Source organism: Thunnus maccoyii, chromosome 7 (genome assembly GCF_910596095.1).
Source record: "Thunnus maccoyii chromosome 7, fThuMac1.1, whole genome shotgun sequence".
Lineage (NCBI taxonomy): Eukaryota > Metazoa > Chordata > Actinopteri > Scombriformes > Scombridae > Thunnus > Thunnus maccoyii.
Genome location: NC_056539.1, coordinates 2927914 through 2955906, shown reverse-complemented (window position 1 = coordinate 2955906; position 27993 = coordinate 2927914). Strand labels below are relative to the sequence as shown.

Genomic DNA, 27993 nt, shown 5'->3' with positions numbered 1-27993 from the left:
ACTGTCCATGGAAGAGAGTTGCCAGTACTGCCCCATGAGTGGAGACGGGAGGTACACTGCTCTTTCTGCCTCTACTCTGTTAAGTGAGTGCAGAGGGGGGTGCAGCAGGCTCAGCACGGCAGCTGACGCATGACATGATATGAATGAGCAGCTGTGCATGTGCAAACAGTATTGCCCAGGACTAATCATTAATCTGTATTGTTTGCTCCTCCAATGTTTGAATTTAGACAATTTAATTTGTTACTGTCTTATAACTCATGATCACACAGTGACAGGAGGGGTTTAGTTTATTCCCATTCCTGGACTCTCTGAATTCAGATCATCTATTCAGACAATTCAGTACGTTGTGCTCTGTTCAAACACATAATAATCTTAATACTTTATTAAATTTGAATCACTTTATTAAACTTACATACACATGATACAGATATAAATATAAATACAAATACACACACTACAAACACATTAAAAATTCTTTGCACACTGAAAAGTCCAAGCAATACAACCAAGCAAAGCAATCTACATTACCTTTTTTTTTTTTTTTTTTTTTTTTACAGAAAACACAAACTCTTGAGAACAGGCAGAGGCAACAATGGCATTGGCTATTGCAGAGCATTGTTCCATTCTTTCGTGTGACCACATCTGTCAGGCATGTAAGGCTGCTTTTACAGATTCCAGTGCAGCCAAAAATTTCCAGATGCACCATATGAAATGTACTGAAATGATCAATGGTGTGTTGGCACCATATTCTCTTGAAAGCGGCTTAAGGTGGCGATATTAGTGACAGCAAATACAGCCTCCTTCTTGATTAAAGCACCAATGTAAGTGTCTCAAAGTACCTTGGGGTCGTATTGGTATTTTAGTGAGGTCGAGGGAAATGTGGTGGCCACTTACCTAGGCCTTCTTGAGCTGGAGGGAGGGGATGCTAGATCAATAGCCAGAGCAGTTCTAGCTTTTCTTGGGAAGTGTGGCCTCAAGAGGGAGAACCTGCTTGGCATTGGCACAGATGATGCATATAATAAAACACATGGTCCTCATCCACTGTGTGTGTCACTCACTACAGTTAGCTGTAAGCTCTGCCTCCAAAAACACACTTCCACGTAGTGTGGAATTCCTTGTTAGAGAAACCTATAATTGGTTCTCTATTTCACCAAAGTGCAAAGAGGCATACAAAGCCGTCTATGAGACAATAAACTGTAGGGAGAAGCCTTTACTGATAACTATGGTCTGTGGCACACACTGGCTTTCCATAGAGCCTGCCATGTCCAGAATCCTGGATCAGTGGGAGGAATTAAAATTGCTTTTAACCTCACCATGGCACGTGAACATTGCTACATGGCAGATGTTCTACACTCCATGTACAGTGACCCACAGAACCTCCTGTACCTCACTTTTTTAAAATCTATAATTAGTGAGGTGCAGTCTGCTGTTAAGGCTTTTGAAGGGGAACAGATGGATCTGCTCAAGCTGCTTGACTGTTTAATAAAGCTTATAAAGTCTGTCTGCAGTAGAGTCATCAACCCCATGGCAACAATTGACATGCTCAAAGAGCCAATAGATGGACACATCTCTCCCAAGCCATACCTTGGCTATACATTTGAGTCCAAGGTGAACTTCTCCCCTGAGGAGGAGGACTGTGTGCGAAGGAGATGTGTGAGCTACACCATCTCCTTAGCAAATGAACTAAAAGCAAGGCTCCTAGATAATGTGGAGATATTGCAGCACATGTCTTTGTTCAATGTGGGGGAGACATTAAAGCACAACGAGAGCCTGGAAGACATGACAAAACTTTCAAGCCTTCTAGGATATTGCCCGGCCGCCATTGACAACATCATTAATCACTTGGAGTGGTGACAGCAAGGGATTAATTGGCGGAATAATCAGTATAATCAATGAAAAAGAAACACGTCCTGTGTGAGGAGTGTGTGACTGACACACAGTATCCCCAACCAGACCCCACCATGTCTGTCAGAAAGAAAGCTGCTTTCACCCAACCCTAACCCTCACATATAATTTATTATTTATTTTTCACAATCAAGCACACGCTTCTTAACCTTTTTTTGGTTAAACTAAATATAAATGAAATTCATAATGAAATGATATGAAACATGCTATTATTGATGGCCAATATAAAATTCAAACTCTATGTAGAAAGATAGAGCTGGCAGCAGCAGCACCGCAGCAGCAACGCTGTCTGTGTGGATACCGCAGGCCTGCGAGCCGCAGCAGTTCAGCGATGCACACACACTGCTCAGGTAGAAGTAGGCTGTGTGGCCCAGGCGTTAGGCGTGCAGACTGTGACTTAGTATTTAGTATTTAGTATTTAGTTTGATCCTGTTGGTAAATCACAAAACCAGTGTGACGTTGCGCCACAAATAGACATGGTTCTGAGAAATTTTAACCAAAAAACAACAACTGTCTTTGCGCTGCTGTCAGCGCCTCTCCTCCCATCAATGCACCGTGCGCTCTGTGCTGGTCACCAAAATACCGCACAGATGCACAAAGTGAGTTTCAAGATCAGGAAAATACCAAACAGTCGGAGCGCTGCTTGCGCTGGTCGATGAGCCTTCACGAAAATATGTCCCTGGGTCCACCCCAATAGGGTGCAGGCATGCTGCTTGTCACAGTCTGACTATACCAGTGAATGAATGTTTAAATAGTGTCGTAGCATGAATTTCTGACTGTTAAGCCTGATGTTTGAACAGATCAGCTGCGTCCTCCCTGAGGCTGTCGTCCTCCCTCAGACAGGACTCCATCTGGCTCCTGGGCTTAACCTGGAGACAGAGAGCAACTGCCAGTAACAGGTCCTAAATGGCCGACAGCGAAACAGAGCTTTCCTTATGCCCGAGTACTATATACACAGTTACTCACACAGTCAGGTAGGAGGAGGCAGGCAGAGGGGAGTGAGGGAGAGATGACTGCAACTGCAGCTACTGCAGCTCCACAGTCCACTGCTAAGGCAACCAAAAGGAAGAGCAGGGATTTCCTAGAGCAGTAATTGGAGAAAGGAAAGAAACAAGGGAGCAGCAGCATGCCAGGGAGCATGAGGAGATTGTTTCTCATGAGCCTGGCTCCAGCCATGAGACAACTGCCTTTAGACAGGTAGTCATGGCTCAAAGTTAGAATGCAGGAGAGGCTCCAAGAGGCAGAGTTTGGAGCTTCATATTCACAGCAGCCACATGTCAACTCACATGATGTACAGCTGTGATGTGGTTATGTATGTATGTATAATACATGTATAATATATTTATTTTGATGTTACCTTGAGGTGAGTGTTGATATGGTGTTGATTGTTTTTATTGTACTTGTTCCTGTTCTATATTGAGAAAATATAATCACTACATTTCCTTTAGCAACATGTCATTTTTACAGTTTAAGGGCAACCTAGAAACTAGGTTTTAAATAAAAATTTGACAAACAAAGAAGAAACAGTTAATCTTGATGTTGTTTAACAATATGCATCTTAAAACCCTACCTGTCCAGTTTAAGGTAACCGTTTCTCCTTTTGTAATTTTTGCTGGCTGAGCTTACATTTTCCATGCCATTGAACCCTAGATATTTAATCAATATTATGAACAATAATTTAACAAGACATTGGGTAAATGTAATGTATTTATTTGAAGCACTAGGAGTTTAATTTAATCTTGAATAATTAAACATGGAATTATTACAAGTTATACAGATGTACAATTTAAACATTAAAGACTTTACCTAAATCATTATTTACAAGTTCAGTTCAATAACTTTAAAAGGATTGAAGGAGAAGTCTGCACAGTGGAGCACAGCGCATATGGTCATATTGCAATGGGACTTGGCCAGCAGGAGAGGTAAAATACTGGCAGAACATATCCTGCACCCTCAGCGCCTCTGCTGATGCCCTAACTCTAGATTACTCCTAATGGCACACAGTGTGCTGCCATCCACCTCATCAGCATCTTCATCCTCAACATCAAATGCAAATAATAAGAAAAGAGTGATTTTGAAGCAGATATGAGAATGTAGACACTTTTATTGAATGACTTTTTCCATTTTTATATTCATGAAACCAATAAGCTTTTTGGGTGCAATTTTGAGTGTCCAATTGATTAACTGTTTTGAAGTAAAGTGGGAGGAAACCGGAGAACCCGGGGTAAACCCACACCACCTCAATAAACAACACACAGACTCGGAAAGGCTAACAACAGGAACTCAAACCTTGTTTTCCAGTTGTGAGGAAACATTGTTGACCACTGAGGTGACTCTGAGAGCTCAAGTCCTGCTCTGCATCCAGGGCATGACTGAAGCTCCTAAACCCCAGCTCACTTTTTCCTTTCAAGATAAAGCTACCCATCCCCTAAATAACCTCAACACTGGCTCCATGTCTGAAGGGGAGGCCCTCAGATATAGAACCACCGCTGACCCCTGAGATTACCCTGAGAGCTCCAGTCCTGCCTCACGTGGAGGTAAGGCAGGACTAAAGCTCTTTACTGCGTTGAAAGCTACCCATCCCCTAACTAACCCCCTGCATTCATCTTGAAGGAAAAAAGTAATCTCCAGCTCACTTTTTCCCTTCAAGATGAAGGCTACCCACCCCCCTAAATAACCCCCTGCATTCATCTTGAAGGAAAAAAGTAATCTCCAGCTCACTTTTTCCCTTCAAGATGAAGGCTACCCACCCCCCTAAATAACCCCCTGCATTCATCTTGAAGGAAAAAAGTAATCTCCAGCTCACTTTTTCCCTTCAAGATGAAGGCTACCCACCCCCCTAAATAACCCCCTGCATTCATCTTGAAGGAAAAAAGTAATCTCCAGCTCACTTTTTCCCTTCAAGATGAAGGCTACCCACCCCCCTAAATAACCCCCTGCATTCATCTTGAAGGAAAAAAGTAATCTCCAGCTCACTTTTTCCCTTCAAGATGAAGGCTACCCATCCCCTAACTAACCTCAACACTAGTTCTACATCTGAAGGAGAGGCCCTCAGATATAGAACCACCACTGACCCCTGAGATTACCCTGAGAGCTCCAGTCCTGCCTCACGTGGAGGTAAGGCAGGACTGAAGCTCTTTACTGTGTTGAAGGCTACCCATCCCCTAACTAACCCCCTGCGTTTATCTTGAAGGAAAAAAGTAATCCTGGGCACATTTTTTCCTTCAAGATAAAGGCTACCCACCCCCTAAATAACCCCCTGCGTTCATCTTGAAGGAAAAATATAAACCCTAGCTCACTTTTTCCCTTCAAGATGAAAGCTACCCACCCCCTAACTAACCTCAACACTGGCTCTATGTCTGAAGAAGAGGCCCTCAGATATAGAACCACCGCTGACCCCTGAGATTACCCTGAGAGCTCCAGTCCTGCCTCACATGGATGTAAGGCAGAAATGAAGCTCTTTACTACCTACCCCCTAAATAACCCCCCCCCCCCCAAATAACCCTGACACTCTATGCCCGTCTGAAGGGCTTTGAGAGGGCTTTTCCCAGCGAAGAAAAGAACCTGGAGATGGCACTCCGTTTCTTTGCAGTAAGGTGGCGGCATAAATAGTTGGTGATGATTTTTTCGGCTTGTGACTCCTGTAAATTGATTGAAATCAGCAGATACGTTGCACAGCCCCAGTTCTTCAACAGGGGTTTGATCACCGCCTTGTCGAGGTCTTCAAATGTCTCTGGGGTTATTCTCAACTCTGCTCCCTCAACTTCGGCCCATATCCTCTGGAAGAGACGTTGAATGATGACCTCTGGCTGCGTTGTGGTCCAGCTCAATTTGGCCTTGTTGTACAGCCCAGATACCAGCCTCTCCACGAGGAACAGGACTGCTGTCTTGTTTATCTCCCCCATTGTGTCCTCCTGTACCCCTGCAACTTTCTGTGAAGGTCGGGATCGTTTCTTATTACGTTTAGTGGCTGGCACTGGAGTAGGTATCAGGCATGCGTTCTCCTCTGCGACCTCTTTTAAGGGACTCTGTGCAACTGACTCAGTGCCTTGTAAAGCCAGCGTGAGTCTGTCGGAGTGGCTGGCAGCCTGGGTTTTCTGCCACCAGTTGATCAGAGACAGGAAGCAGCGGATTTTCTTCCATATGTCCTCATACATGGCAGGATTAACCACAGGACGAGCCGCTGCCTTCCTCCTGATGGCTTCTGGGATGGTCACCGTCCCATATTTGATGTAGGAGTACATCATTTCGGTGAGTTTTTTGATGACCACCGCAAGGTTATTCCCAGAAAGAGTTTTATATCTGGGAAATAAGCTAAGCTCATTCCCACCTTGGTCTTTCTGTTTATCGCCATTCTCCACCAAAAGCAACGACTCAAAACTATCAATGAGAGACTGCATTGACTGGCTGCTTTCAGCTTCGGACTCGTGTCGGAATTTCCTCTTCAGTTCTGCCACAATGCGATGTATTGATAATTTGGCGAGGACCTTCACAAATAAGGACTTTATAATGCTGCTTGCTTCTCTCATACTGAGTCTAGGCTTCTCTTTGGATTGTGGAGTTAAAGACCTGACCTCACTAGCAATGAGTTCACTGATGTCATTTGACACAACCTCAATGTAAAAAGAGGATTCAGACTGCAGCTGCTGGTACTCCGACTCCGCTACATCCTGCAAAAGGGGCACTGTGATATCACTAACAGCTCTCTCTATTATTTCCTGGACTTCTTTAGCTGTTTCAGCCACAAATGGGTCTTGTCGTGGCTCCTCCTCTGCGTCTTGTGGCTCCTCCTCTGCGTCTTCTGGCTCCTCCTCTGGGGTTTGTAGCTCTTCCCCGTGTGAACGACAGATGTAATTGAAGTCTTTGTCCTCCAGATCCTCCAGTAACAGCTCTAAGCTGGTCTTCTCCAGGGAGGTGGTCTGGCTTACTGTCTGCCGATGTCCCCGGGGTGTGCGAATTCTAATCTTGGCGGCAAACTTTTTAAGCATTTTGGAAGCATGTTTGAGCATGTTGTTAAGTCTGTGCGGAGGAGTGATGCGCTGGCTTGTTCCAGACCCAGGGGTCTTCCAAGCAGAGAGGGCAGAGCTGACGCTCTCTGCAACCTCCTTAGCCAGCAGGCTTGTCAGTCGTGGGGGGGTGGCACACTGGTCTTGGTCCTTTATGTCCAGAGCCTCAGCAAAGCTCTGACTCAGTGTGTCACCCAGTTTGACCTCAACTTGCTCCTCAGAAATTGCCACACATGTGTTCCTGAGTGAGGCCAAATAGGTGTTTGTTATTTCTTGTATGATTTCCAACAGCAGCTCAGCCAAAAAGATTTTGGTGGCGTCGTCAGGAGAACCGGATTTCAGCAGTATCCACTGGCCTTCTGTCATCTTTGAAAGAAATGCACAGATCGGCTGGCGCAAAGTGCCGACTGTGACCACCGGGATCTCTTCTGAGCACAAGTTTCCTGTTGAATTCATGGTAATTGTTATGATGTTACCTTCAATGCTTGATACTTGATCCGTTCTATGAACCGCACTGGGCTTTATGAACTGCACTGGGCTCAGTTTTCACGTACTAATGTCTGAGTTTAACACAATGCTGAGAATCAGTTTGTGGGAGACACTTATTGGGTTTTTAACATCAACATCAAAGCTTTCAACATCAAAGCATCAAGGGATTTGAACATGATGTCACAGGCATCAAAGAATTCCCAAAATGTGATGTCACACAGATCAATGGAACTGTCTTGTCCATAAATCCCGCCCCCAAGCAACGGCCGTTGTTCGGCAACTGTTGTTCGGCAACCGTTGCTAGGCACCGGCAGCATTCTTTGACCAGTTGTGTTCTAGTATTTAGTGTCTTTTTAAATGTCTAAAATGATTTTCAAAAATGAAATCTGTACGATTTGATTGTTTTACACTCAGAAATAACTGCAAACATTTTGAGAAGTAAATATTTTTATAAACCTGATTCTGGCAATGATCCACGAATAAATGAGGGTTTTTTGAATCACACAGTGGTGGAAGAAGTACTCTGATCCTTTACTTTAGTAAAAGTACCAATACAGCAATGTAAAAATACTTCATTACAAGTAGAATTCCTTCATGATAAAGTAAAAGTACATCAGTATTATGAGCTTGATGTAGATAAAGTATTGCAGTAAAAGTAGTGGTTTGGTCCCTCTGACTGACATCATTAGATTATTAATAGTGAAGCATCAGTGTTCAAGCAGCATGTTACTGTTGGAATTGCTGGAGGTGGAGCTAGTTTTAACTACTTTATATACAGTTAGCTAGTTTAGTCCAGTGGCTCCCAACCTAGGGGTCGAGCCCCTCCAAAGGGTCAGCAGATAAATCTGAGGGGTCGTGGGATGATTAATGGGAGAGGAAAAAAGACAAAACAAAATTCTGATACACAAATCTGTTTTGCATTTGAACATTTATTGAAACAAAACCATGTGGGAAATTTAGAGGGAAAAATCACTATTTGGTGGAGCTGTTAACAACTCATAGACATCTGAAATGTGACCCCGACTACACACTGTTTTTTTTATGACGTCAAAAGCCAAAAAACAATAACAATGTGTTGTATTTGAAAAGCTTGTTATATTATCCAATGTGTCAAATCTTCATCTGAAAAGTAACTAAAGCTGTCAGATAAATGTAGTGGAGCAGAGAGTGTAATATTTCCCTCTGAAATGTAGTAGAGTGGAAGTAGAAATTGTCATCAAATGGAAGTACAAGTACCTCAAAACTATACTTAAAGAGGACCTATTATCCTCATTTCCATCTCTAAACTTTATTTTTGGACTCCACTAGAGTAGCTTTGCATGATTCACAGTTTTTACAAAAAAGCCTCATTTATCTCATACTGGCCTTGTACGCAGCCCCCAAGCAGGTAGTTCCAGGTCTGAAAAGTGATGCCAGATTCAAGTGCCTTAAACCTGCAGTCTCTTTAATGGCCCGCAAGGGGGGCTCCAAAAAGAAGTCTGATTGTATGGAAGTCTATGAGAAAATGGAATGTGAAGGTACATCACCCCACATTGCATGTTGGTATGGGGGTGCCATCTTGGGAGGAACACACTCTGTTACCTGCCTGTGCCTGCTGCAGTGCTACTAGTTTTGGCTAAAATGTTGGTTAAATTGATAAATAGTTTAAAAGTTACAAATCCCTAGAAGCTCATGAACACTTTGCATAGCTGCTGGGTGCAAGATCTGCTAATTCACAAGCCAGCAAACTGTGAGAGCACAGTCATCCTTGCAAAGGTCAGATGGCACTCCTCTTTTTGCCTCAATTATTAAACCAAACAAGATACAAAACTTACTAGACAGTCAAAGGACAGACAGCGAAAAAGCGTCCGTTCAGCGCCAACAACAATAATTATCTGAACTTTATATAAGTTTATTGTGAAGTAACAATAATAACCATACTGAACAAAGGAGGAAAGTTAGTTTTCTCTTGTATTTCAGCAGTTGTATATACATACATTGAGCTCAAACTGATCTATATACAATTAATTTACACATGTGATTGTATTTACAGAAGCAGACTGTGCCACAGCCTCTGTACAGTGCAGAAGATGAAGACACCTCCCGCCCGGACAGCGGACCCTCTACTGTTCATGTCCACTCTGTCAGTCTTTGAAAGAAATGTAGAGATGGACAAAAGTTTGAACATTCACAGAAATCATAAACATTTGTATTTTATTAGTGTACTTGTTACCTGAGCAGACCTGGCTGTGATTCTCTCTTCTTTTTCTCAGTATTATTGTGAAAAGTTAACCCCATATTAAACATCTAATTGTTTGAATGTAATGTACAATTTATTTACATTCTCGATTTACTTGAGACATGACTGGAACACACTTCAGTTGACTCAACACTTGATTTGAAGTTTCTTGATTAGAAATGTGACACACAGAGTCTAATATATCCAGTAGTTATCTCAGATCATAATCCCATTCAGTTTGACTTTAATTTGCAATCAGCACCACTGCGAACTAAACAGTGGAAGGTCAATAAATCTCTATTTGAAGATCCAGAAATGAAAAAGCAAATAAGTGAATACATTCGAACATTCATGGACATTAATTAAATAAAACTTCATCTCTGACACTCCACTGATATTTATATATATTTTATATCTGCACTTTATTTCAATCTGTGTTCAAAAGTTTATAGGAGGTGAAATCTGGGTGTTTATCATGCAGAGATGGTTTAAGAAAAGACAATATCACATTGCATGATGGGAAATGGAGGATTTTTTAGTGTGAGTGGTGTTTGAGCTGCTGCTGCTGTTGTAATAGAACAAATCAGAAAGTGTGTTTTCACCTGCAGGAGCTGATTAAGTCCAAACCTGCCACATGCAAGGCCTTAAGACAGGACATGTCTCAACTTTTAAAGGTTGGTAATCAGTTTTCTCACAGTATTTTCACGCATTTGTAGAATTGTTTGTCATGTTTTAATAAAATAAATGTGTGACTGGCAGGAGTATGACGAGCTGGTGAGACAGGCGTGGGCTGTGGGAAGAACACCTCCCACTTTGAATTCCATGAGGAAGTCAATTGAAAAGTTCCTCAGGGTCACCTCAAAGGACAAGAATTAGCCGGTGTTGAAGGTCTCTTTAATTGATGTGGGAATCAGTGTTGCTGTGAGATTTAGTTTGATACTGTAGTTAAGTACATTTATACAAGTACTGTACTTGTATAAATTTTGAGGTAATTGTACTTGACTTGAGTATTTCCATGTGATGCTACTTTATACTTCCACTCCACTACATTTCAGAGGGAAATATTGTACTTTCTACTCCATTACATTTATTTGACAGCTTTAGTTACTTTTCAGATGAAGATTTGACACAATGGATAATATAACAAGCTTTTAAAATACAACACATTGTTAAAGATGAAACCAGTGGTTTACAACCTTTTTGGCTTTTGACGTCTCACAAAAAGCAGTGTGTCACATGTCAGATGTCTATGAGTTGTTAACAGCTCCAACAAATAGTGATTTTTCCCTCTAAACTTCTCACATGCTTTCATTTCAATAAATGTTCAAATGATCCAATATTTCAGCAAAAAAAACCAACTGAAAACAGATTTGAGAATTTTGTTTTTTCTTCTTTCCTCTCCCATTAATCATCTCACGACCCCTCAGATTTATCTGGTGACCCTTTGGAGAGGCCCAACCCCTAGGTTGGGAACCACTGGACTAAACTAGCTAACTGTATATAACGGAGTTGAAACTAGCCCCACCTCCAGCAGCTACAACAGTAACATGCTGCTCTGACACTGATGCTTCAGTATTAATAATCCATTTTTATAATATATAGTTGATATAATATATCATGCTAGTACTGGTACAACTAGCACTTTTACTTTTAACACTTCTTCCACCACTGGTGTTTCCTTCTGTACCTTAACAGCTCATGTCTTGCATGCACAACATATAAGCAAACACAACATTTAACAAATATAAATAATGTTTAACACAGTGCACTCCACAGAAACAAACCTAATGTTAAAGGATTTGATTGTAAAACTAGAAATAAAGGAACATCTGTCGTTGAAGCTGAAATATCAGCTTGTCTAGTTAGATGAGAAAGGGGTAACGCTTTAGATTACAGCCTGCAACGTACAGTGTGATTACTCCGCAGTTACGGTGTAATCTTTTGTACGCACGGTGTACCAGTGCAGTACGTACCAAAACATATATATAGGTACAGGGGAACAAGATGTGAAATTATGGAATAAGGGGGTAACAATTTAGGAACTTACAAATTACTTATACTGTAGTTATTATTTAACTACCAGGTACCTATTCTATTATTACAGAGTGTGCACGACCTACTGAGCAATAATCTGGAAATTTGGGAGGAATTTAGAGAGAATTAATACTTTAGTTATTATTTAACTACTAGGTACCTGTTATGTTATTACAAGGTACAGTATGACCACAAAACTGAGTAAAAATCTGGACGTTTCAGGGAAGATGGAGTGATGACTTCTGCAGCACTTCATGCTCGTTTATGGTATCTTGGCTCTGCCTGCCGTTGGCGGACAGAATTCACCCACCAACGATGTCACTCACTTGTGTGTAAAGACATTGAGAATTTTGAAGCCATTAAAATGTTGAAAGTCTTCTACCTCGCATTTGTTTTCATCCGGCATTATGGCTCCTCAAGGTGCAAGCTTATCCTTTCATCCCAGGGAATAAATATACCACACCTCACTTTAAGACCAACACGACCATGGGCACTCACAGACGGGCGCAAGTGCATTTGCTATTTAAACAATGTGGGCGCTGGACGGGAAAATGACAACTGCGTCGATCTTAAACTAGCAAAGACACTTGCGTTGCGCTTGACACCGCTTTGCGCCGGGCGTAAGTAAGGCCAAATGTGTATAAACACTGTGCACTGTTAAGCTGCCTGTGCACATATGTTAACTGTTAGCTAATGTTAGCTAAGGGGTTAGCTGTTAATGTTTATGTTAACGTTACACATATATTGGCGGGAGTGGGAGAAACATTGAGTCTGTTTATTTGCTGTGTCATGGTTTTAAATGAGGAAATCTGCAACTTTCTTTTAAGGACATAATGGCTAGTTCAAAACAGGGCACGCCAAACTGGCTGTGTGGGTAGTTAATGCTAGAAGGGGCATTACAGCCACACTCCGGGGCATCCATGGCACTGGCTGTTTGGCCGTGGTATAATTCCTGCCCTGTATTTATTATTATTATGACAAGTAGATGCTGATGTTCAGCAGGGGTGGAGCAGCTTAAAGATAAACTTTGTTTAATTTGACTAAAACCTACATTTATTTAGCAACAATGTGTAACTGTAACATTCAATAATAATAATAATAATAATAATAATAATAATAATGACAACATAGCAGTGTGTCATCAATTTACACAGAGACCCCAAATGACTGGCTGAACTTACCTGCTTCAGAGAGTGGTGTAGATGGGAGATCAGGTGTAACTTCTCCAGCAGCTGGGGGCCTCTGCATATATTTCCTGAGTGCATCTGGACAGTTATAGAGTAGATATTAGATTATTACAAGCAAAAACATGTAGCTGCAGAGTGGCGCAAACAACAGCTGCAGCCTGTTGCACCAGCTGTGTGTAAGTTCAAACCTAGATGTGACATAAATTATTACTAAGTTGTGATTTATGCATTACTAAAAGAAAAGCTTGCACTATGGAGATAAGTTACAGCATTACTCTGAGTAGCAACTAAATATTTACACACATTCTGCTGGGGTAGGTGTAAATCATAACATGTCACAGAACTCACTGATGGTAAAACAGCAGTTTTTCTGCTACAGCATCATTTTTTTCATTAATTGCTGCTATTTTACAACAGTAGAGACCTAATTTATTGATATGATATTTCAATGTCAATCTAGTTTACTACAATGTGCTACATGGCGCCCTAGGCAGCCGCCTATATGGCCTATGCTATTAGCCAGCCCTGTGGCTACAACACACCAGCCCCTAATTGTTACTGTGGGATATGGGTTTTACATCAGTCTTTATTCAGCTTCCTGCAGAAGACAGATCTTTGTGACCGGTTGTTCCAGTATGTTACATTTGGTCTGAACTTTGACAGATCACACTAGTCTTCGTGTGTCAGGAAAGGTCTGCAGTACCTTCCCCAACAACCAGGACTTTGGTTGTTGGGGAAGGTACTCCTCCTTTGACCACCGTTGTCATTCCTGTAGCAGTGGTAAGTACTCCAGAATCCATCTGTGCCAAGAGATCTGAGAGGAATTGAACTTGCCTCCATCGTCGTTTGGTGTACAAGTCACCTTTCTCGGAAAGCCCAGGTGGTAAAGCAGGTTTGCCTCTCACGGGCATCCCCTCCATTATTTCGCAACAACTCTAGGAGAATGTTTCTGCCATGCGGTCTTTGACAGTTGAGATGTCTGGATGTGTCTTCCGATACTCACTTTGTAGCATGTTCACATGGGCCTCAACAGATGTTGAATCCCCCCCAACACACATTTCCTTTGGCAACAGGACAGAGACAGATACATGCTAAAAGTCTGCACACTTATTGTACACTAAAGTGCTTTGGATAAAAATATCCACTGAATTGCATGAACAATTTGAGACCTAGTGTACAGTTGGAGTACATTAAAAAAAAGATTAAATGTCTATTATATCTGCCTCATATTGTCTTGCACTAAGTGAAAAAGTAAAAGTGTTTAAAAATGTGAGAATAAATTATGCATATGGCAATGGACTGACAAATGTTAGATTAGCTGGCTGGAATGGGTTGCACTACTCAAGTCTGCATGGGCTCCATGAGGGAGTGCCAATGCATAAAATAAATAAATGCAGAAACACAAGTCCCTGTGGAGAATTGCAAAGAATGTTGAATGAAACAGTAAAAATACTTTGTAAAAAACAAAATAAGATAAAATAAAATGGGGAATAATGGTGATGGAAAGTGGAAGCATTTCACGACTACTACACTGCAGTTAGCAACTTGATTAAATGAACAAAATCACTCTGAAATGAAAAGTATTCTGTCACAAAGTTTAAGTTACTTGATTAAAAGACCAAATCATTCTGAAATAGCGTTGCGTAGTGTAGCCTATTTGGCAACAAGCCATAAATGTAGCTAGCTAATGTTAGGTTATTGTATCCCAGGGCAGGAATTATGCCACCATTCACTGGCTTATAGTTGCATATTTATGAGATAACATGCATAAAACCAACAACATGAAATGATTGACAATATTGAGCAAAAAGGAAACACACCAGATTCTCTGAGGAGGGAAATGTCCAGCCTCAACTTGTGCACTGCCTTCTTTAAAGTGTCAAGATTTATGAACTTTGATTAGTAGTATGGCATGAGCGTTGCATGGTCTATGATATTTTCCTCTAATTGATTACACACAAATCAACCATCAAATTTAAAGAATTACATATAGTATATGTATAATATTACCAGATTTAATAAAACCTACATCATGATGTATAAAAGCAGGTCAAGATCTTCACTTAAATTGCTACTGAATTAGAGTTTGACAATAATGTTTAGGTAACTGCATTTTACGCTCACTTTTAAGGCCAGGACACCACAGGATGTGCCATCTTGCTGACATCTATGAGGGAGAGCGCTGCATGTCCACTTTGAAACACTGCAGCCTTTTTTTCCTCATGAATGGTCTAAAGTATGTAAGTAGTACAAATGTGAACACTGCTGCACATAATCATTTAACAACTCACAGAACACAAGGACAACTACATTTTTGAGTCACATTTTCCTTGTAGACTCCAGGCGCACCTTAGTCTTTCCTGTACTTTCCCCAAGTGGATCCAAGAAAAGGGTTCTTTTCTCATGTGGGTACATAACCTTTTATTATTCACATGGAAACACAACATACATTAGGCAGGAACCCCATGGTATTAGTGATATTAGTGAAATTCTACAATGTAGGGTATTGTGTAGACCTTTTTAATAATAACTGATAGCATGTATGCATGGCCAAATTTATCAAGTAAATGGCTAATTATGTAGTGTTTACATCACTATAGATACAGAGCTTGTTCTCACCACCAACATCCAGTGATGGTTCTAAATCACAATTCCCACAATAACTTTGTGTGCCACTGGATCAATCTGAAAGCAGTCAAAACAAACAGACAAAAAATCCTTGTTAATTGAAAAATGCATATTTGCAACATTTACACAATACGAAGTCATAACAATCCAGTACATACCCGGCTTCTTCCAAAATTTTTTTGCCAGATTGCCGTCATAGCATAGGTGTCAATAACAGCTGCTTCACCAACATTGCACTGGTTGTATTTCTGTACAAGCACCTTCAAATATGCGTTGATCACCTATAAAAAATTGTCACAAAGATGGCATTATGTATTACACAGAGGCAGTTTCACTGTAATACTATCAACTGCATCGTTTTCTAGTGTTTCTAACCCTAAGCCTAACCCTAACCCTGTTTCTGAATGTCCTGGCATGACTTAAGGCAATTGTATTGGAAGTATTTTATCTGACATTGTTGAAATATTAGCAATTAGGGAATGGAAATGAATGATTTCTCCTTGTTGTTTTCAATACTTTGGAAAGAAGTACATGCACATGCTTCCTGCACATCTGAAGAAAATACAATACTACATTATATAACATTATTACCATCGATATTATAGTACAAGATTTACTGCATTTTGTAAAAATTACTATTCAAACCAAAAAAATCTATATTATACTACTTACATTTTTCAACTGAAGCGTGTGCATGTATTGGCGTTAGTGAGGTACCTTCTCTGTTGGCTTCTTACATTTTGTCTCCACACCTTGTCCCCTATTTTGAAGCCAGGTTTAGGAGCACCCTGCTTCATTCCCTTCACTGTTCTCTCCTGCTGCTTGGTGACATTGTCATGAACAAAATCCTCGATTTCATCAAGGCGCTTTATGTCCTCTGACACAGCTTCTTCTGCCACAACACCCTCGACACTGCTGTCTACCTGTGAACAAATGTTTTTACATTCTTTCAGTCTAACATTGACAGGGGACGGTGATGACACATCGGTAACATTAGCTACGTTAGCTAGGTAGCGAACGTTAGCTAGCTAGCACGTTTATTTATGTTTCTTTCTCTCTCTTGCCCTCTTTGCTCTACCCTTCCTCTTTTTTCCACCATTCATCTTGCTGCTAAGTCATTTAGCTGCACTAAATGCACTTGCTGACAAACGGAACATGTAACTGCCAACTACTCTCTCTCTGACAGTTCATTTTGAGGGACAACATTCACAGACTAATCTGTCACCCTCTGACTCCTCATGTTATATGGCATCAATAGAAATCCAATACAAATGCAAGTGGGCTTCACTGCAGCAACACTTCATGCACATGAGACATTTTTACTGGTGGCAACAGACTTTTACTATTTATGAAATATACAGTATGACTGCATGTACTGATACTTTGTAAATTAATTGTTTAGTAATCGTGGTTATGATCAAAATGACTCATAATTAATAGGAATAATTTAACACTGTCACATGCTCCCCCCTGCTGGATATGATATGCATAACCTTTGACATTTCCCACATGATGTCTTGTGTTCTCTCCCAGGTGGCCTTCATCCGGCTTGACTGAGGGAGGACCAATAAAGAGTAAACTCCGGTATAGAAATGATTGTTTCACCTGATCACCTGTAACATCTAATCAGTAACTGATTTCTTACAATCATATGTACTGTGCATCTCTCCCTCACATCTTAAGTGAGAGGGCTAAAATGCCACAGAAACATGGAGACATGGAGCAACCTGACTCACATTTATTGAGTTTTTTTTTAGTTATTTTTTTGGCCAGTGTGCAGTGGATTTATCAGAGTTTGTTTGCTGAAAACAGCTGCCTGCTGCTGCTGGAAACAAGCTTGATAAGAGAACAGTGAAGTCTGCGCTCTGCAGACTAGAGGACAACTGCAGACTAGGTGACGATTGTATGTGGGTTTATTATGACAAGCAACATCTGTCACATTAGTCATTTCTTTCATTGTTAATATAAAAATATTGATTGGTGCCACTTTAAAGCCAATTTGAGTAAAACTGACAACTTTCCCACACTAACCATATTAAAATATTTCTCCCAAAATATCCCTGCTGTGATTAATCTGTAATCAGAATATGTGTTTATATTAACATTTAAAGCATTCAAAAAATGACGCAAAGTTACATGATTTTATTGTCTTTATTAGTATGTAGACATTTTTAGGATGTTTACATTTACTTAAGTATTCATTCTAGAATCTATGTGTTTGAATACATCATAAATAGAATACATTCTATTGATGATGCATCAAAGGATCTCAGTTCATCACATTCTATTGGTTGATATCTAGTCAGCATACAGACAGACCTTACTAAGCTCTGGATATCACAGCACAGTGACTTTGTTTTTAAAGTAATTGTGATTGAAACAGTTTTGAAAACATGATGGCATCTACATCCATACGGACTCATGAACATCTGGCCTCTGGGAAAACTCAAGGTGAGTACACAATCCTAGAAAAAAAAGTCCAGTCCCCATCCTTTCATGAATCCAGATCATAAACCAGGTAGCCTGGGCACTGGCTTTGAGATAGTACCTGGAGTCATAGGTCAGATTCCTGTTTTTGTGTTGTTTTTTTTGTGTTTTTGAAAGTAAGTCAGTAGTAATATCACAAAGAGGACCATCACCAAATAAAGTAAAATAGGAATTTAAAAAAAGCGCTAAAGACTGCACTGCATATTATGCAACTGTATTTGTTTTATTTACACTAATTTGTTTTTTTTTGTTTTTTTTTCATATTTATTCATACTATCAGTGAACGTTTTGCAGATATGTTCACTATCAACATTTTGTGACTTTGCACATTCTTAAATTAAAAACTGTTTCTCATTATGTTAGCAAAACTCATATCCTTTACTCAAGTAAAAGTAGGAAGACCACAAAACACTCAAAATACTTTTTCTATAGTAAAAGTCCAGAGGTATCATCAGCAAAACATACTTAAAGTACTCATTATGCAGAAAAATGGCCCCTCTTAGTGTTATATATGAGTAAAATATTTTCGGATCCTTATTATTGATACATTAATCTGTACGTAGCATTTTACTTTTGTAGCTGGTCAAGGTGGAGCTAATTTTAACTTAAGTTTTGTTGGGTGGTTTATAATCTATGAAAGTGCATGAAATGTTACGTTAGAAGTTGATATTTAGTGTATGTAAAATCTTAATATACAAAGGTACCAGTGACATAAGTGAAATAATGTAGTGGTATAATATTTGAAATGTGGCAGAGTAGAAATATTAAGTGGTAAAGTAAAAGTATCACAAATGAGTATTTAATAACAGCATTTGAGTAAATGTCCTGGTAAGCTTAGAACCTTCTTCTGGTGTGAATATCCCAGTTAGAAGAATAGGTTACTACAATGCACTACATGCATTTCCTCATTTATAGACAATAACAGCAGCACCATTGAGCCAGACTACGACTTGATGGAGGATTTCAGGGAGCGCCGAAGGAAAAGAAAGGCCAGCGGTGACAGGGAGAAAGCCAAGAAGAGGCACAGGGGTAACTGCAACAGCAAGAAAAACCCCAACACTTGTGAACCTGGCAATGTGTCCACAGAAGATGTCAGGGCGAAGCAGAGTAAGAGGAAGGCCAGCCCTGACAGAGAGACACCAAAGAAGAGGCGCAGGGGTAGTTGCAGTGAGCCCAGCAATGAGTTGATGGAGGTCAGCTCAAGGGGGGGCGAAAGAAAGGCCAGCACTGACAGAGAGAGCTCTCAATACTGGTCCTGTCAGGAAACTGCTGCCCCCTCCAGCTCCAGCAAACCCAATGAAGTGTTGGTGGAAGATGTCCAGACAGGGCAGAGGAAGAGGAAGGCCAGCACAGACAGAGAGAGCTCCAGAAAGAAATACAGGTCCTGTCAGGAAACTGCTGCCCCTTCCAGCTGCAGCAAACCCAAAGAAGTGGAGGATGTCAAGAGGGGGAAGAGGAAGAGAAAGGCCAGCACTGGTAAAGAGACACCCACTAAGAGGCAGAAGGGATCTAAACTCAAACAGAGCTCCTGCAGAGCTCCATCTTCACAAGAGGAGAAAGTCCCTGCAGTGATCACCAACAGAGGTGAGCTGATAGTGTGAGAGCAAATTACTGACAAATTCTTTTCAAGTCTGTCTTCATACAATACTCACATGCCCACTGACAAAGTTTTTGGTCATTGTAATCATTCCTCCCGTTCACACTGGTTGTGAAAAGACCCCTTACTCACGTGTTTACACTGTAAGAGATGGGGCACAACATCCATAGTCCTCACTTAGGTTCAGTCAAAGCTAATATGAAGTGTCAGCAGTCTGAATTAGCCAAATCAGGTGGGTGTCTTCCAAAGTTAGTCTTTTTAGTTGGAAATTCCACAACTTAACAGCCAGTATGAACAGGAGGAAGGATTACAGCCACCAAATCTGAGCATGAGTGTTGTATTAAAACAGACTTGAATAAATCTGAAACTATTCTTGAAAGGAATTGTTTGACATTTTGTAAAATATGCTTATTTGCTTATGAGGATATCAATATCACTCTCATGTATGGAGCTGGAGTTGGGAGGTGATTAGCTTAGCTTAGCATAAAGACTGGTAGCAGGGGAAAACAGCTAGCCTTGCTTTCTCTGTAGTGAAAAAAGATGCCTCTGAAGCTCAGGGATGCACAGGTTTGTTTGATTCATCCATACTCAAACAGGAATGTAAAAATGACAATTTGTGGTTTGATGGGGAGTTGCACTGTTATTACTTTTTGACAATCAACATCTTGTTCATCTGTCCAGCACTTCTGTGCTTCATCTTCTGGTAACTTCACAGTGATGACAAGACTCTGTGCCCAGCTGTTGTTCACCAAAAAATAGAATTAGCACAGAACTCTCTGAGAAACCACAAATTGTCATTTTTACATTTCTGTTTGTGCTCAGATTTAAAGAAGAAAAATAGATGAGCACAATGTGTTAATTAGTGAGCTTTAGAAGACTTTTGTGCATTTTCCTTCTGCATAGTCTTTATGCTAAGCTAATCCTAGCTCTACCTGAACCTCTATTAATTGTTTTTTTTGTCCACCTGGGGGCAGCACAAGCTTAAAACAAAACATTGACATATTATGACCTTATAAAGTTGTTATGGCTAACGTATTGCCAGCAAACAATTGCCTGTTTACGCAACCAGCAGACATGGAGCAACATGAGCATTTATTTGTTTTTGGTCGCTGTATGAATTTAACTTCAAAATTCACTCTCATTTTAGCTCTGAGTGGTGTAGAGGGGTGTCAATCTTCTCATTTTACTCTGCAAGAAAGCAAATAATCTCATTCACAAAATGTTGGACTGAACTATTCCTTCAAAGTAAAGAATAAAATTAGGATTAGTTGAAACATAGTAAAAGTAAGAGTTAGAGGTAGTAATATTATCCATATATGTCTCTCATAACTATTTTAAAACCAATATCTGTGTTTTTGTAGCTGATTTTGAAACAAAGTATAAGCAGCTCGACAAGATCGGAGAGGGAGGCTTCGGATCTGTGTATGCTGGCTACCGTATAACAGATTCTTTACCTGTAAGCATCGCACACACACACACACACACACACACACACACACACACACACAATGAACGATTCACCACATCTTCAGAAAGTGTTAACCAAAGTACTTGTTTTTGTCTTGTAGGTTGCTCTCAAATACATTCAAGGACCAGATGTGGACTATGAACTTAAAGTGAGTAAAATCATCTCTGTAACCAGATACAAGGAGTACCTGCACACTGAATCAAAGCTTCCTTTGATCAAAATGTCGCAAAAATAAAGAAAAGTGATTCAGAGTGTACTCCTTGTATCTAGTTTAATCATGTTTTGTATCCTGCACCTACCCCACTGAGATTTGGATGTGAACATGACTACTTTGTTTCATTCTAAAATGATTTCTGTCCCATCATCACCATCTGAATGTTCAACTTTTCTTTCAAGACAACAATCAAACAATTTGTTTTGTTTTTTTTTCTTCGGGTTTGTAGATGAATAAGATCCCTCTAGAAGTGGCCCTGATGCTGAAAGTTGCAGGTGGACCAGAATCACTTGGGAAGTGCGCTGCAGTCACCCTCTTGGACTGGTATTATCTGGACCAAACGCTAATCCTGGTCATGGAAAGACCAGTCCCCTCTATGGACCTCTCTAAGTACCTCCGGTCCGAGGGAGGCCGTATGGAAGAACACACGGCAAAGGTACTGAAACTGGGTGGAGGATGTGTGTGTGTGTGTTGTAAACCACAAGAGAAGTTCAGGTCATGTTGGCTGTTGCTCAGAGCAGAGTGTTCTGTTCCTGTGAGAGTTTAAAGCCACAGTTGCACTTACAACTTGTTTGTTTGGTTTAAACTGCAGCTGAAATGTTACATACATAAAGCTCTATCCAAGATTTTAGAAATCTTGAGGTCAAAAGTCGACAGTGTCCAGTGCAACCCTAACCCCCTACAAATTTTCATTCCACATTTTCTATAAAATGTAATGTAATGTAAATTTCATCTCCCTAGCTTTTTTATTGCCATATTACTGTAGTAATTTACATGATCAGGTCATTATAGCATTATATGAGCATCATGTTTTATGATGACCTGCTTCATGTACTGCATATATGGATTTACACTAACCAGGTTACTACGTGCATGTAAGGTAAATGTATTCTCTGATTACCTGCATCCACATTATCCCATAATAGTGTGGATGTTGTTTCAGGGGAAAACACTACCTTACAGCCCCCTCACTCACCAGTTCATCTGTTTACCTCTGTCTCTATCTTAGATCTTCATGACTCAGTTAGTGGACGCAGCCAGTGAAATGCTCCGTAAAGGTGTGTTTCACCGAGACATAAAAAGTGCAAACGTCCTTGTTGAAGTTGATTCCAGTGTCCCACGTGTCCGCATAATCGACTTTGGCTGTAGCTGTTCTGTGCAGAGGGAACCCTACCGTTATTACTGCGGTATGATATCTGGCTTCTGCTCTTACTCTCTTACACTCATCAGCTAGTTTCTAGAATTATGACGTACATGTTTGAACAAAACTCTGTCTTCATTCTGTCTTTCTGTGTATTCTAGGTACCCTTTCACTTGCCCCCCCAGAGTGGCACATGATCAAGAAATACAAGGCTGGGTCCACTACAGTGTGGCAGCTGGGAGCAATGCTATACCGCCTGCTGCATGGTTATAGATTTGACACCATGAGCTTCGTCACTGACAGGATTCAACTCAGCAGTGAACTATCCGAAGGTAAGACACTGAGAAAACAGCTGCTGTAAGGCATTGTGTCCGTATCTGAGGGTCACTGTTATGTCTGTTGACCAGAAATCTTTCTACTGATTGGGGGTGTTGTCATGGTTAGTTTAGACAAAGAAAGATAAAAGAGGCGCTCCTGAATATTTTGGGTGGGAAAAAATAGCAGTGAACACCATGAGAAGGATATGACTCATGCAGCACAGCACCGCGCCGTTTCCGTGAAAAGTTTAGGCAAGTGATTGCACACTGCTCTTTATCGGAGGTGGGGAGGTTAACCAGATGAACATTTGTTAAACCAGCCAGTTATTCCTCATCCTTGAAGCCTTCTGTTTTGTAAAACTGAATTGAAGCTTAATCACAAGTGTTTTGTATGAAATTTGTTTCGCAATTAATATTTAACTTAACTTAACATTTGAAAACCAGCTTTAATTGAACGTTCACCAAGTTAAACATTACTGTTTTATCTCCTACATTCCAGACTGCCTTGACTTCTTGGAGCTGTGTCTGGCCATACGTCCCAAGGAGCGTCCCACCGTGAAGCAGCTAAAGCTCCACCCCTGGCTCCAATAATCCCACCCTACACCTAACAACGCCCTCCATACCCTGTCTACACCTGAATCCACAACTCTCTCTTGGACGTCTGAGTCACCTCCATCTTCATCCTCCTGGTTGCTCTGATCACTCTACCCACCATCTTAACTCGGCTCCCCTCCCTTCCTCACCCCACCCTTTTCCTTACCCCCAACCCTACTTTCACCCCTTACCCGAAACCCCATCTTCACCATACACCCATTACCACCTCTTTCCCTTAACGCCCAATCAAATCTACCCACATATTTGGCCTTATTATATCGGCCTCTTTTAATATTGGAGTTATTCCCATCAGCAGCTCCTGTACACCCCCAGCCGCCCGAGGAGGGGGGATCTCTCTTTGAATTGCCTCTCCCAAGGTTTCTCCCAAAAGCCTAGTTAACCAATAGAGCTTATTGAGGAGTTTTTCCTTGTCTTCATAGAGAGCTTGGGCTGGGTCAGGACTGTTGCTGTTGTGGTTCTGGAAAACTTATTAAGACTTAATATAATTATGGGCTTTACAAATAAAATGATTGGAAATAATCTCCCATCTGTAGTCTTGATTAGTGCTTGAAAAAATATGAATAAGAATTATTTACATCGGTGTTTATTCTTCAAACATAAGTTGTTTCCTGGTGATTAACATTTGCCAAATTTAAGTATTCATACAAAAAGTATAATGGTGCTAGCTAACAACTGGAAAAAGTCAAATGTTAAAAACTGAAACCACATTTGTCAACACTTTGATTATATGTGGAGCTTGAAATGGAGTAACATTCAAATTGATCGCTGCTCATATGTTTCGATTAAATTGTACAATGTTGTGATAATAGTAGCTTTAAATGGCATTTGTAATCTGACATATTTTGTTTACCCTAGGCTACATTTGTTGTCCTAGAGGTAGTCTGAATTTTGAAAAAAAATTAAGCATTACAACATTGGTTGAAACACCAGACTTCCCAGTACAAACTGAAAACATTCCACACAAGAGCACTTACAGAGAGGACAGGTTTCTATCAGGTGGCAGATAAGTATTTTGTACAGAGGGTATGTCCGTCAACCATTCACATGGAGGAAACTGTTATAAGAGCTTTACTAGTCAGCATAATGTACATTTCCATTCCAAATAGAATCATAAAAGACTTACCTGCTGCTCAGAGTTTCACTATTTAACACACATTACCCTCATAATCAATCAATATACAAAAATGTATTTCAATAATACTTGTATTGGTTAAAGAAAGGAGTCTACGGGGAGCAGCTTACAATCATACACTGTATAGAAGGCAGGTTTCTCAGGCTTCACATCTGAAGGAAAAGAAGCTTTATATGTAAACTCATATGTTTTGCATATGAATTTACATATAAACAGTTTTGGGCAGAAATAAAGGTGCAGTGTGTAGAATTTTGTGGCATCTAGTGGAATAGACTTGGCAAAAACGGAATATCATATTCATAAGTATGTTTTAATTAGTGTATAATTACATGCAAAGACAAGTTGGCTTCCTGAGGGTTGAGGTTTGTTGCCAGCTCAGTCCATGTTGGTGGCTCAGAGAGTACTGCTGCATGCTGATGAGAAAGCGTAAACTGACTGGAGGAAGCAAGTAACTTGCGGCGCAGCGGACTTTCAGCCTCAGACAAGGAGAGAGACAGTGACCCTTGGAGTGTTTTCCCTCCCTTTCTGCTCATTGTGATATTGACTGCTACCCCTCTTTTAAATAGTTCAGAATATTTTAGAGTATTGCCACAAGACCCAGATATTCCCCTATGGTTTTAATATATTTTATACAAAATAATAAACTGAGCTTTTAAACCTTCTGACGTGGTATTTTGCTCTTTGTTGAGGCTGGTTGGTCAATTGTGAACCTGCAGGCCCACTGCAAAGTACTGCAGTGGGTGTTACACCATCATGGAAGAAATAGGTACATCGTGGTATGCTATTAACATGCATGGGACAAGTGATGCCACTGGATGCAAAAACATTTCAACTGCCATTCGCTTTGTATCTACATCAAACGAAGCAACAGAGTGTCCACTCACAATAGCTACAGCCACCATTGCAGATGCAAACACATTGATTGACCTAATAACTGCAGAGGTGAAAAAAATGGACTTGACACATCAAAAATACAAGTATGTAAAAGTCAGATATATGACGGGGCTTCAGTGATGTCTGGGGGGCATGGTGGTGTTTAAAGGTTGTTGAAGGAGAAACTGGGCAGAAAAATCCCTATGTGCATTGCTTAAACCACCATCTGTACCTGGTGGTTTTCCACACATTGGTAGCAGAGAAAGCAGTCACTGATTTTTTTGACATGTATGGATGCCTGTACAAATTCTCAGAAAGCCTACTTTTCGCCACCATGTCTACGATCATTGGATCCTTTAAGGATATCACATCCTTATTGTCAGATATTGATACAGAGTGCGCCTAGGGTGCAGAGATGAGAATGGAGGCCACTGGGCTCTTGTAGGAAATTTCTGAGCCTGCTTTCATGTTTAGTGCTTTACTTGTGCAAAAGCTGCGATGGTTGTTAGATGCCCTTAACAAACTCTTGCAGGCAGAGGACGTGGACCTGTTAATTGGGTTGGAACTGGTGGTGACTGCTGCAGAGCGCATGAACAAACTCCACTGTTAGGCCAAGTTCATTGAGCTGTGGAACAAGGCCAACTGCTGCTCCTCAAAATGGAGATGTATAATAAATAAGGACATGGAACAAGTACAGAAGCTCTTTACAGTGCAATTGACACAGTGCTTGGAGAGATCAAACAGCACTTCAGTTAGTGCAACACACAACTTGCTTGTTCACTTGCTGCTTTGAATCCAGAAAAAGGCACATTTTTAGATCCCCACTTGCTCCAGTACACCATGACATTAACAAAATCAACCATCGTTGAGACAGAGTTTATGGTTGCCATGCAATTTATTTGCACACAAACAGAAGAGGCGGCAAAAGAAAGTACCACAGAATGCTGGAAGCCATGCCAAGTGTAGTAACTATTATGAGACTTGGATTAACACTTGGCGCGCCCACTGCAATGTGTGAAAATTCATTCTCAGTATTGAGGAATGTCCTCACTGACCACTGTCAATCAATCCGACATGCATGTAAGGCGCAACTGGTGCAGCTGGCCTTTGAGAGAGACCTCACATACAAATGCCTGAATGAATAGAAGGACAACATCCTCAGGGGGTTCCACACCGAGACGCATCGCCTGGAACTCTTTTAATGTCGAGTGTAGCTGTTACAGTTTTTAACATGGATTTTCACAGTGGCAGTATGAAAGTCTGTTGCACAAAACTGTATCGGAGACCTGGCAGTGGTGCTGTGGTGGGTTTAGGATAGGTTACAAATGCATTTAAACTCAGGCTCGTGAGTTATGTTTTGGCATTATGGTGGAATTAATAAGCTTTTGCCTTAGCAACATTGTTGGTATTGTTCATTAGGCTTAAGCCTAGAGGGGATTGATTCTCTTGTCCAGGATGTTGTGTCGCCCAGGCATGTCCAGTTCTGCTCAAAACCTATATTTAGGACTTCGGGTCTGCAACAGGTGATGAAAAGAGATTATAATGGTGTAATTGGCTAGTATGAAGAGGTTGGACGATAGACGTACCCTATACCCTATACAAGCCAAATGGTATAAAAGAAGAGGTGCTGACCCCAGCGCCTCAGAGTGAGTTAGGTGAACCTTGTGTGCACTGTAACTGCTCTCCTTTTTTGCCGGCATTAAAGTACATTTTGCTGCTCAGAACTCTGACTCCTGATGATTCTTTTTTGGACACCAAAGAGAAGTTTTTTTCTTGAGCTGATCTGAAACTTTTTTTCAACCGAGATCCAAAGATTTGACACGATATGACCAAGGTGTTAGCTTGCTGTGAGTGACACTGCTTCGACCCCTTGATGCAGTGTCACAACTGCCAGCCAATATTAGCGGGGATAATGACATAGAGCAGTGTTACTCATTGCCCTGCTAGTGAGCCTCATGCAGCTCGCCAAGCTTTAATTGGCAGCTTGCATTGCAACTAATACACTGCAACAACAAACTACAAATACATGAAGAAAGTCAAGGAAAAGCATTCCTGGTTTCACTCATCAAAGTACTAAGATAAGCCTTTTTTTTAAATTCAGATTGGCTGCATTACATATTGTCTGGGATGACAAATTAGTAAGCAGATTTGTTTAATGGTTAGGGTGGATTTTGGTATTTTGCGATAGTGGCTGTGTCCTGCCAGTATGGCTCCCATGAAAATAATAGTAAAGTCCATTAATGTAGAGGCTGAGGATAACGCTGAGAGAGTGTTCCCCATAGGGAGACATCGAAATCAACGTTTGAGAGAAAACTCATCAACATATGTGACCTTTGGTTACCTAACAATCTTCTCCGTGCATACCAGCGGAAACATTCAGTTTCACTGTCTGTGAAATGTGTTTTTCAGAATGGGTGGGGCTATGTAGCTGGTGACAGTGTATGCGTGATGTAGGTGATTGGGCTGTGTACATTCATAATGATAACAATAATGATACATTTATAATGCATGATATAATGTTTTAATTTTCTTTGATTTTTTTTTTAACTTTCGGATGAAGGTGAAAGTCCCCCTCCACTCAAAAATGTTTTTCTTCTTGTTACTACAGTCGGATGTTTGAGCTTCACTCTGCAGAATGATGTATGTTTGACTCTGATTATATAGGATTTTAACAAGATAATT

The 27993-nt window shown here is 40.7% G+C and overlaps 1 protein-coding gene and 1 long non-coding RNA gene across 7 annotated transcripts; one reads left to right on the top strand and one right to left on the bottom strand.

Moving 5' to 3' along the window:
- Positions 1-428: 428 nt before the first annotated feature.
- On the bottom strand, positions 429-16219 carry LOC121900722. Of its 3 annotated transcripts, XR_006097016.1 has the most exons (5): positions 16140-16219; positions 15626-15748; positions 15459-15524; positions 12834-12917; positions 429-2986 (listed from the first exon to the last, which is right to left on the bottom strand). It is a non-coding gene; the product is annotated as an uncharacterized LOC121900722 (long non-coding RNA). The 3 variants fall into 3 exon arrangements; XR_006097017.1 differs by lacking the exons at positions 429-2986; positions 12834-12917 and adding an exon at positions 15079-15257; XR_006097015.1 differs by lacking the exons at positions 429-2986; positions 12834-12917 and having other exon boundaries at positions 15264-15524.
- LOC121900720 (serine/threonine-protein kinase pim-2-like) lies at positions 11180-25078 on the top strand. 4 transcript variants are annotated; one of them, XM_042417240.1, is made up of 10 exons: positions 11180-12272; positions 14971-15079; positions 17001-17918; positions 18870-19538; positions 20913-21007; positions 21120-21167; positions 21463-21669; positions 22243-22420; positions 22536-22706; positions 23191-25078. In XM_042417240.1, exons 3-10 carry the CDS (start codon positions 17861-17863, stop codon positions 23280-23282), a joined length of 1518 nt encoding a protein of 505 aa, XP_042273174.1. In that variant the 5' UTR covers positions 11180-12272; positions 14971-15079; positions 17001-17860; the 3' UTR covers positions 23283-25078. The 4 variants fall into 4 exon arrangements, with proteins under 4 accessions (XP_042273174.1, XP_042273175.1, XP_042273173.1 ...); XM_042417241.1 differs by lacking the exon at positions 11180-12272 and having other exon boundaries at positions 14656-15075; XM_042417239.1 differs by lacking the exons at positions 11180-12272; positions 14971-15079 and adding an exon at positions 16310-16392.
- The last annotated feature ends 2915 nt before the right edge of the window (positions 25079-27993 follow it).

Coding starts and splice junctions, on each gene's coding strand:
- LOC121900720 (XM_042417240.1), top strand. CDS start 17,861: ATGATGGCATCTACATCCATACGGACTCATGAACATCTGGCCTCTGGG. Junction 19,539..20,912: donor TGCAGTGATCACCAACAGAG/GTGAGCTGATAG, acceptor GTGTTTTTGTAG/CTGATTTTGAAACAAAGTAT. Junction 21,168..21,462: donor ATGTGGACTATGAACTTAAA/GTGAGTAAAATC, acceptor TCGGGTTTGTAG/ATGAATAAGATCCCTCTAGA.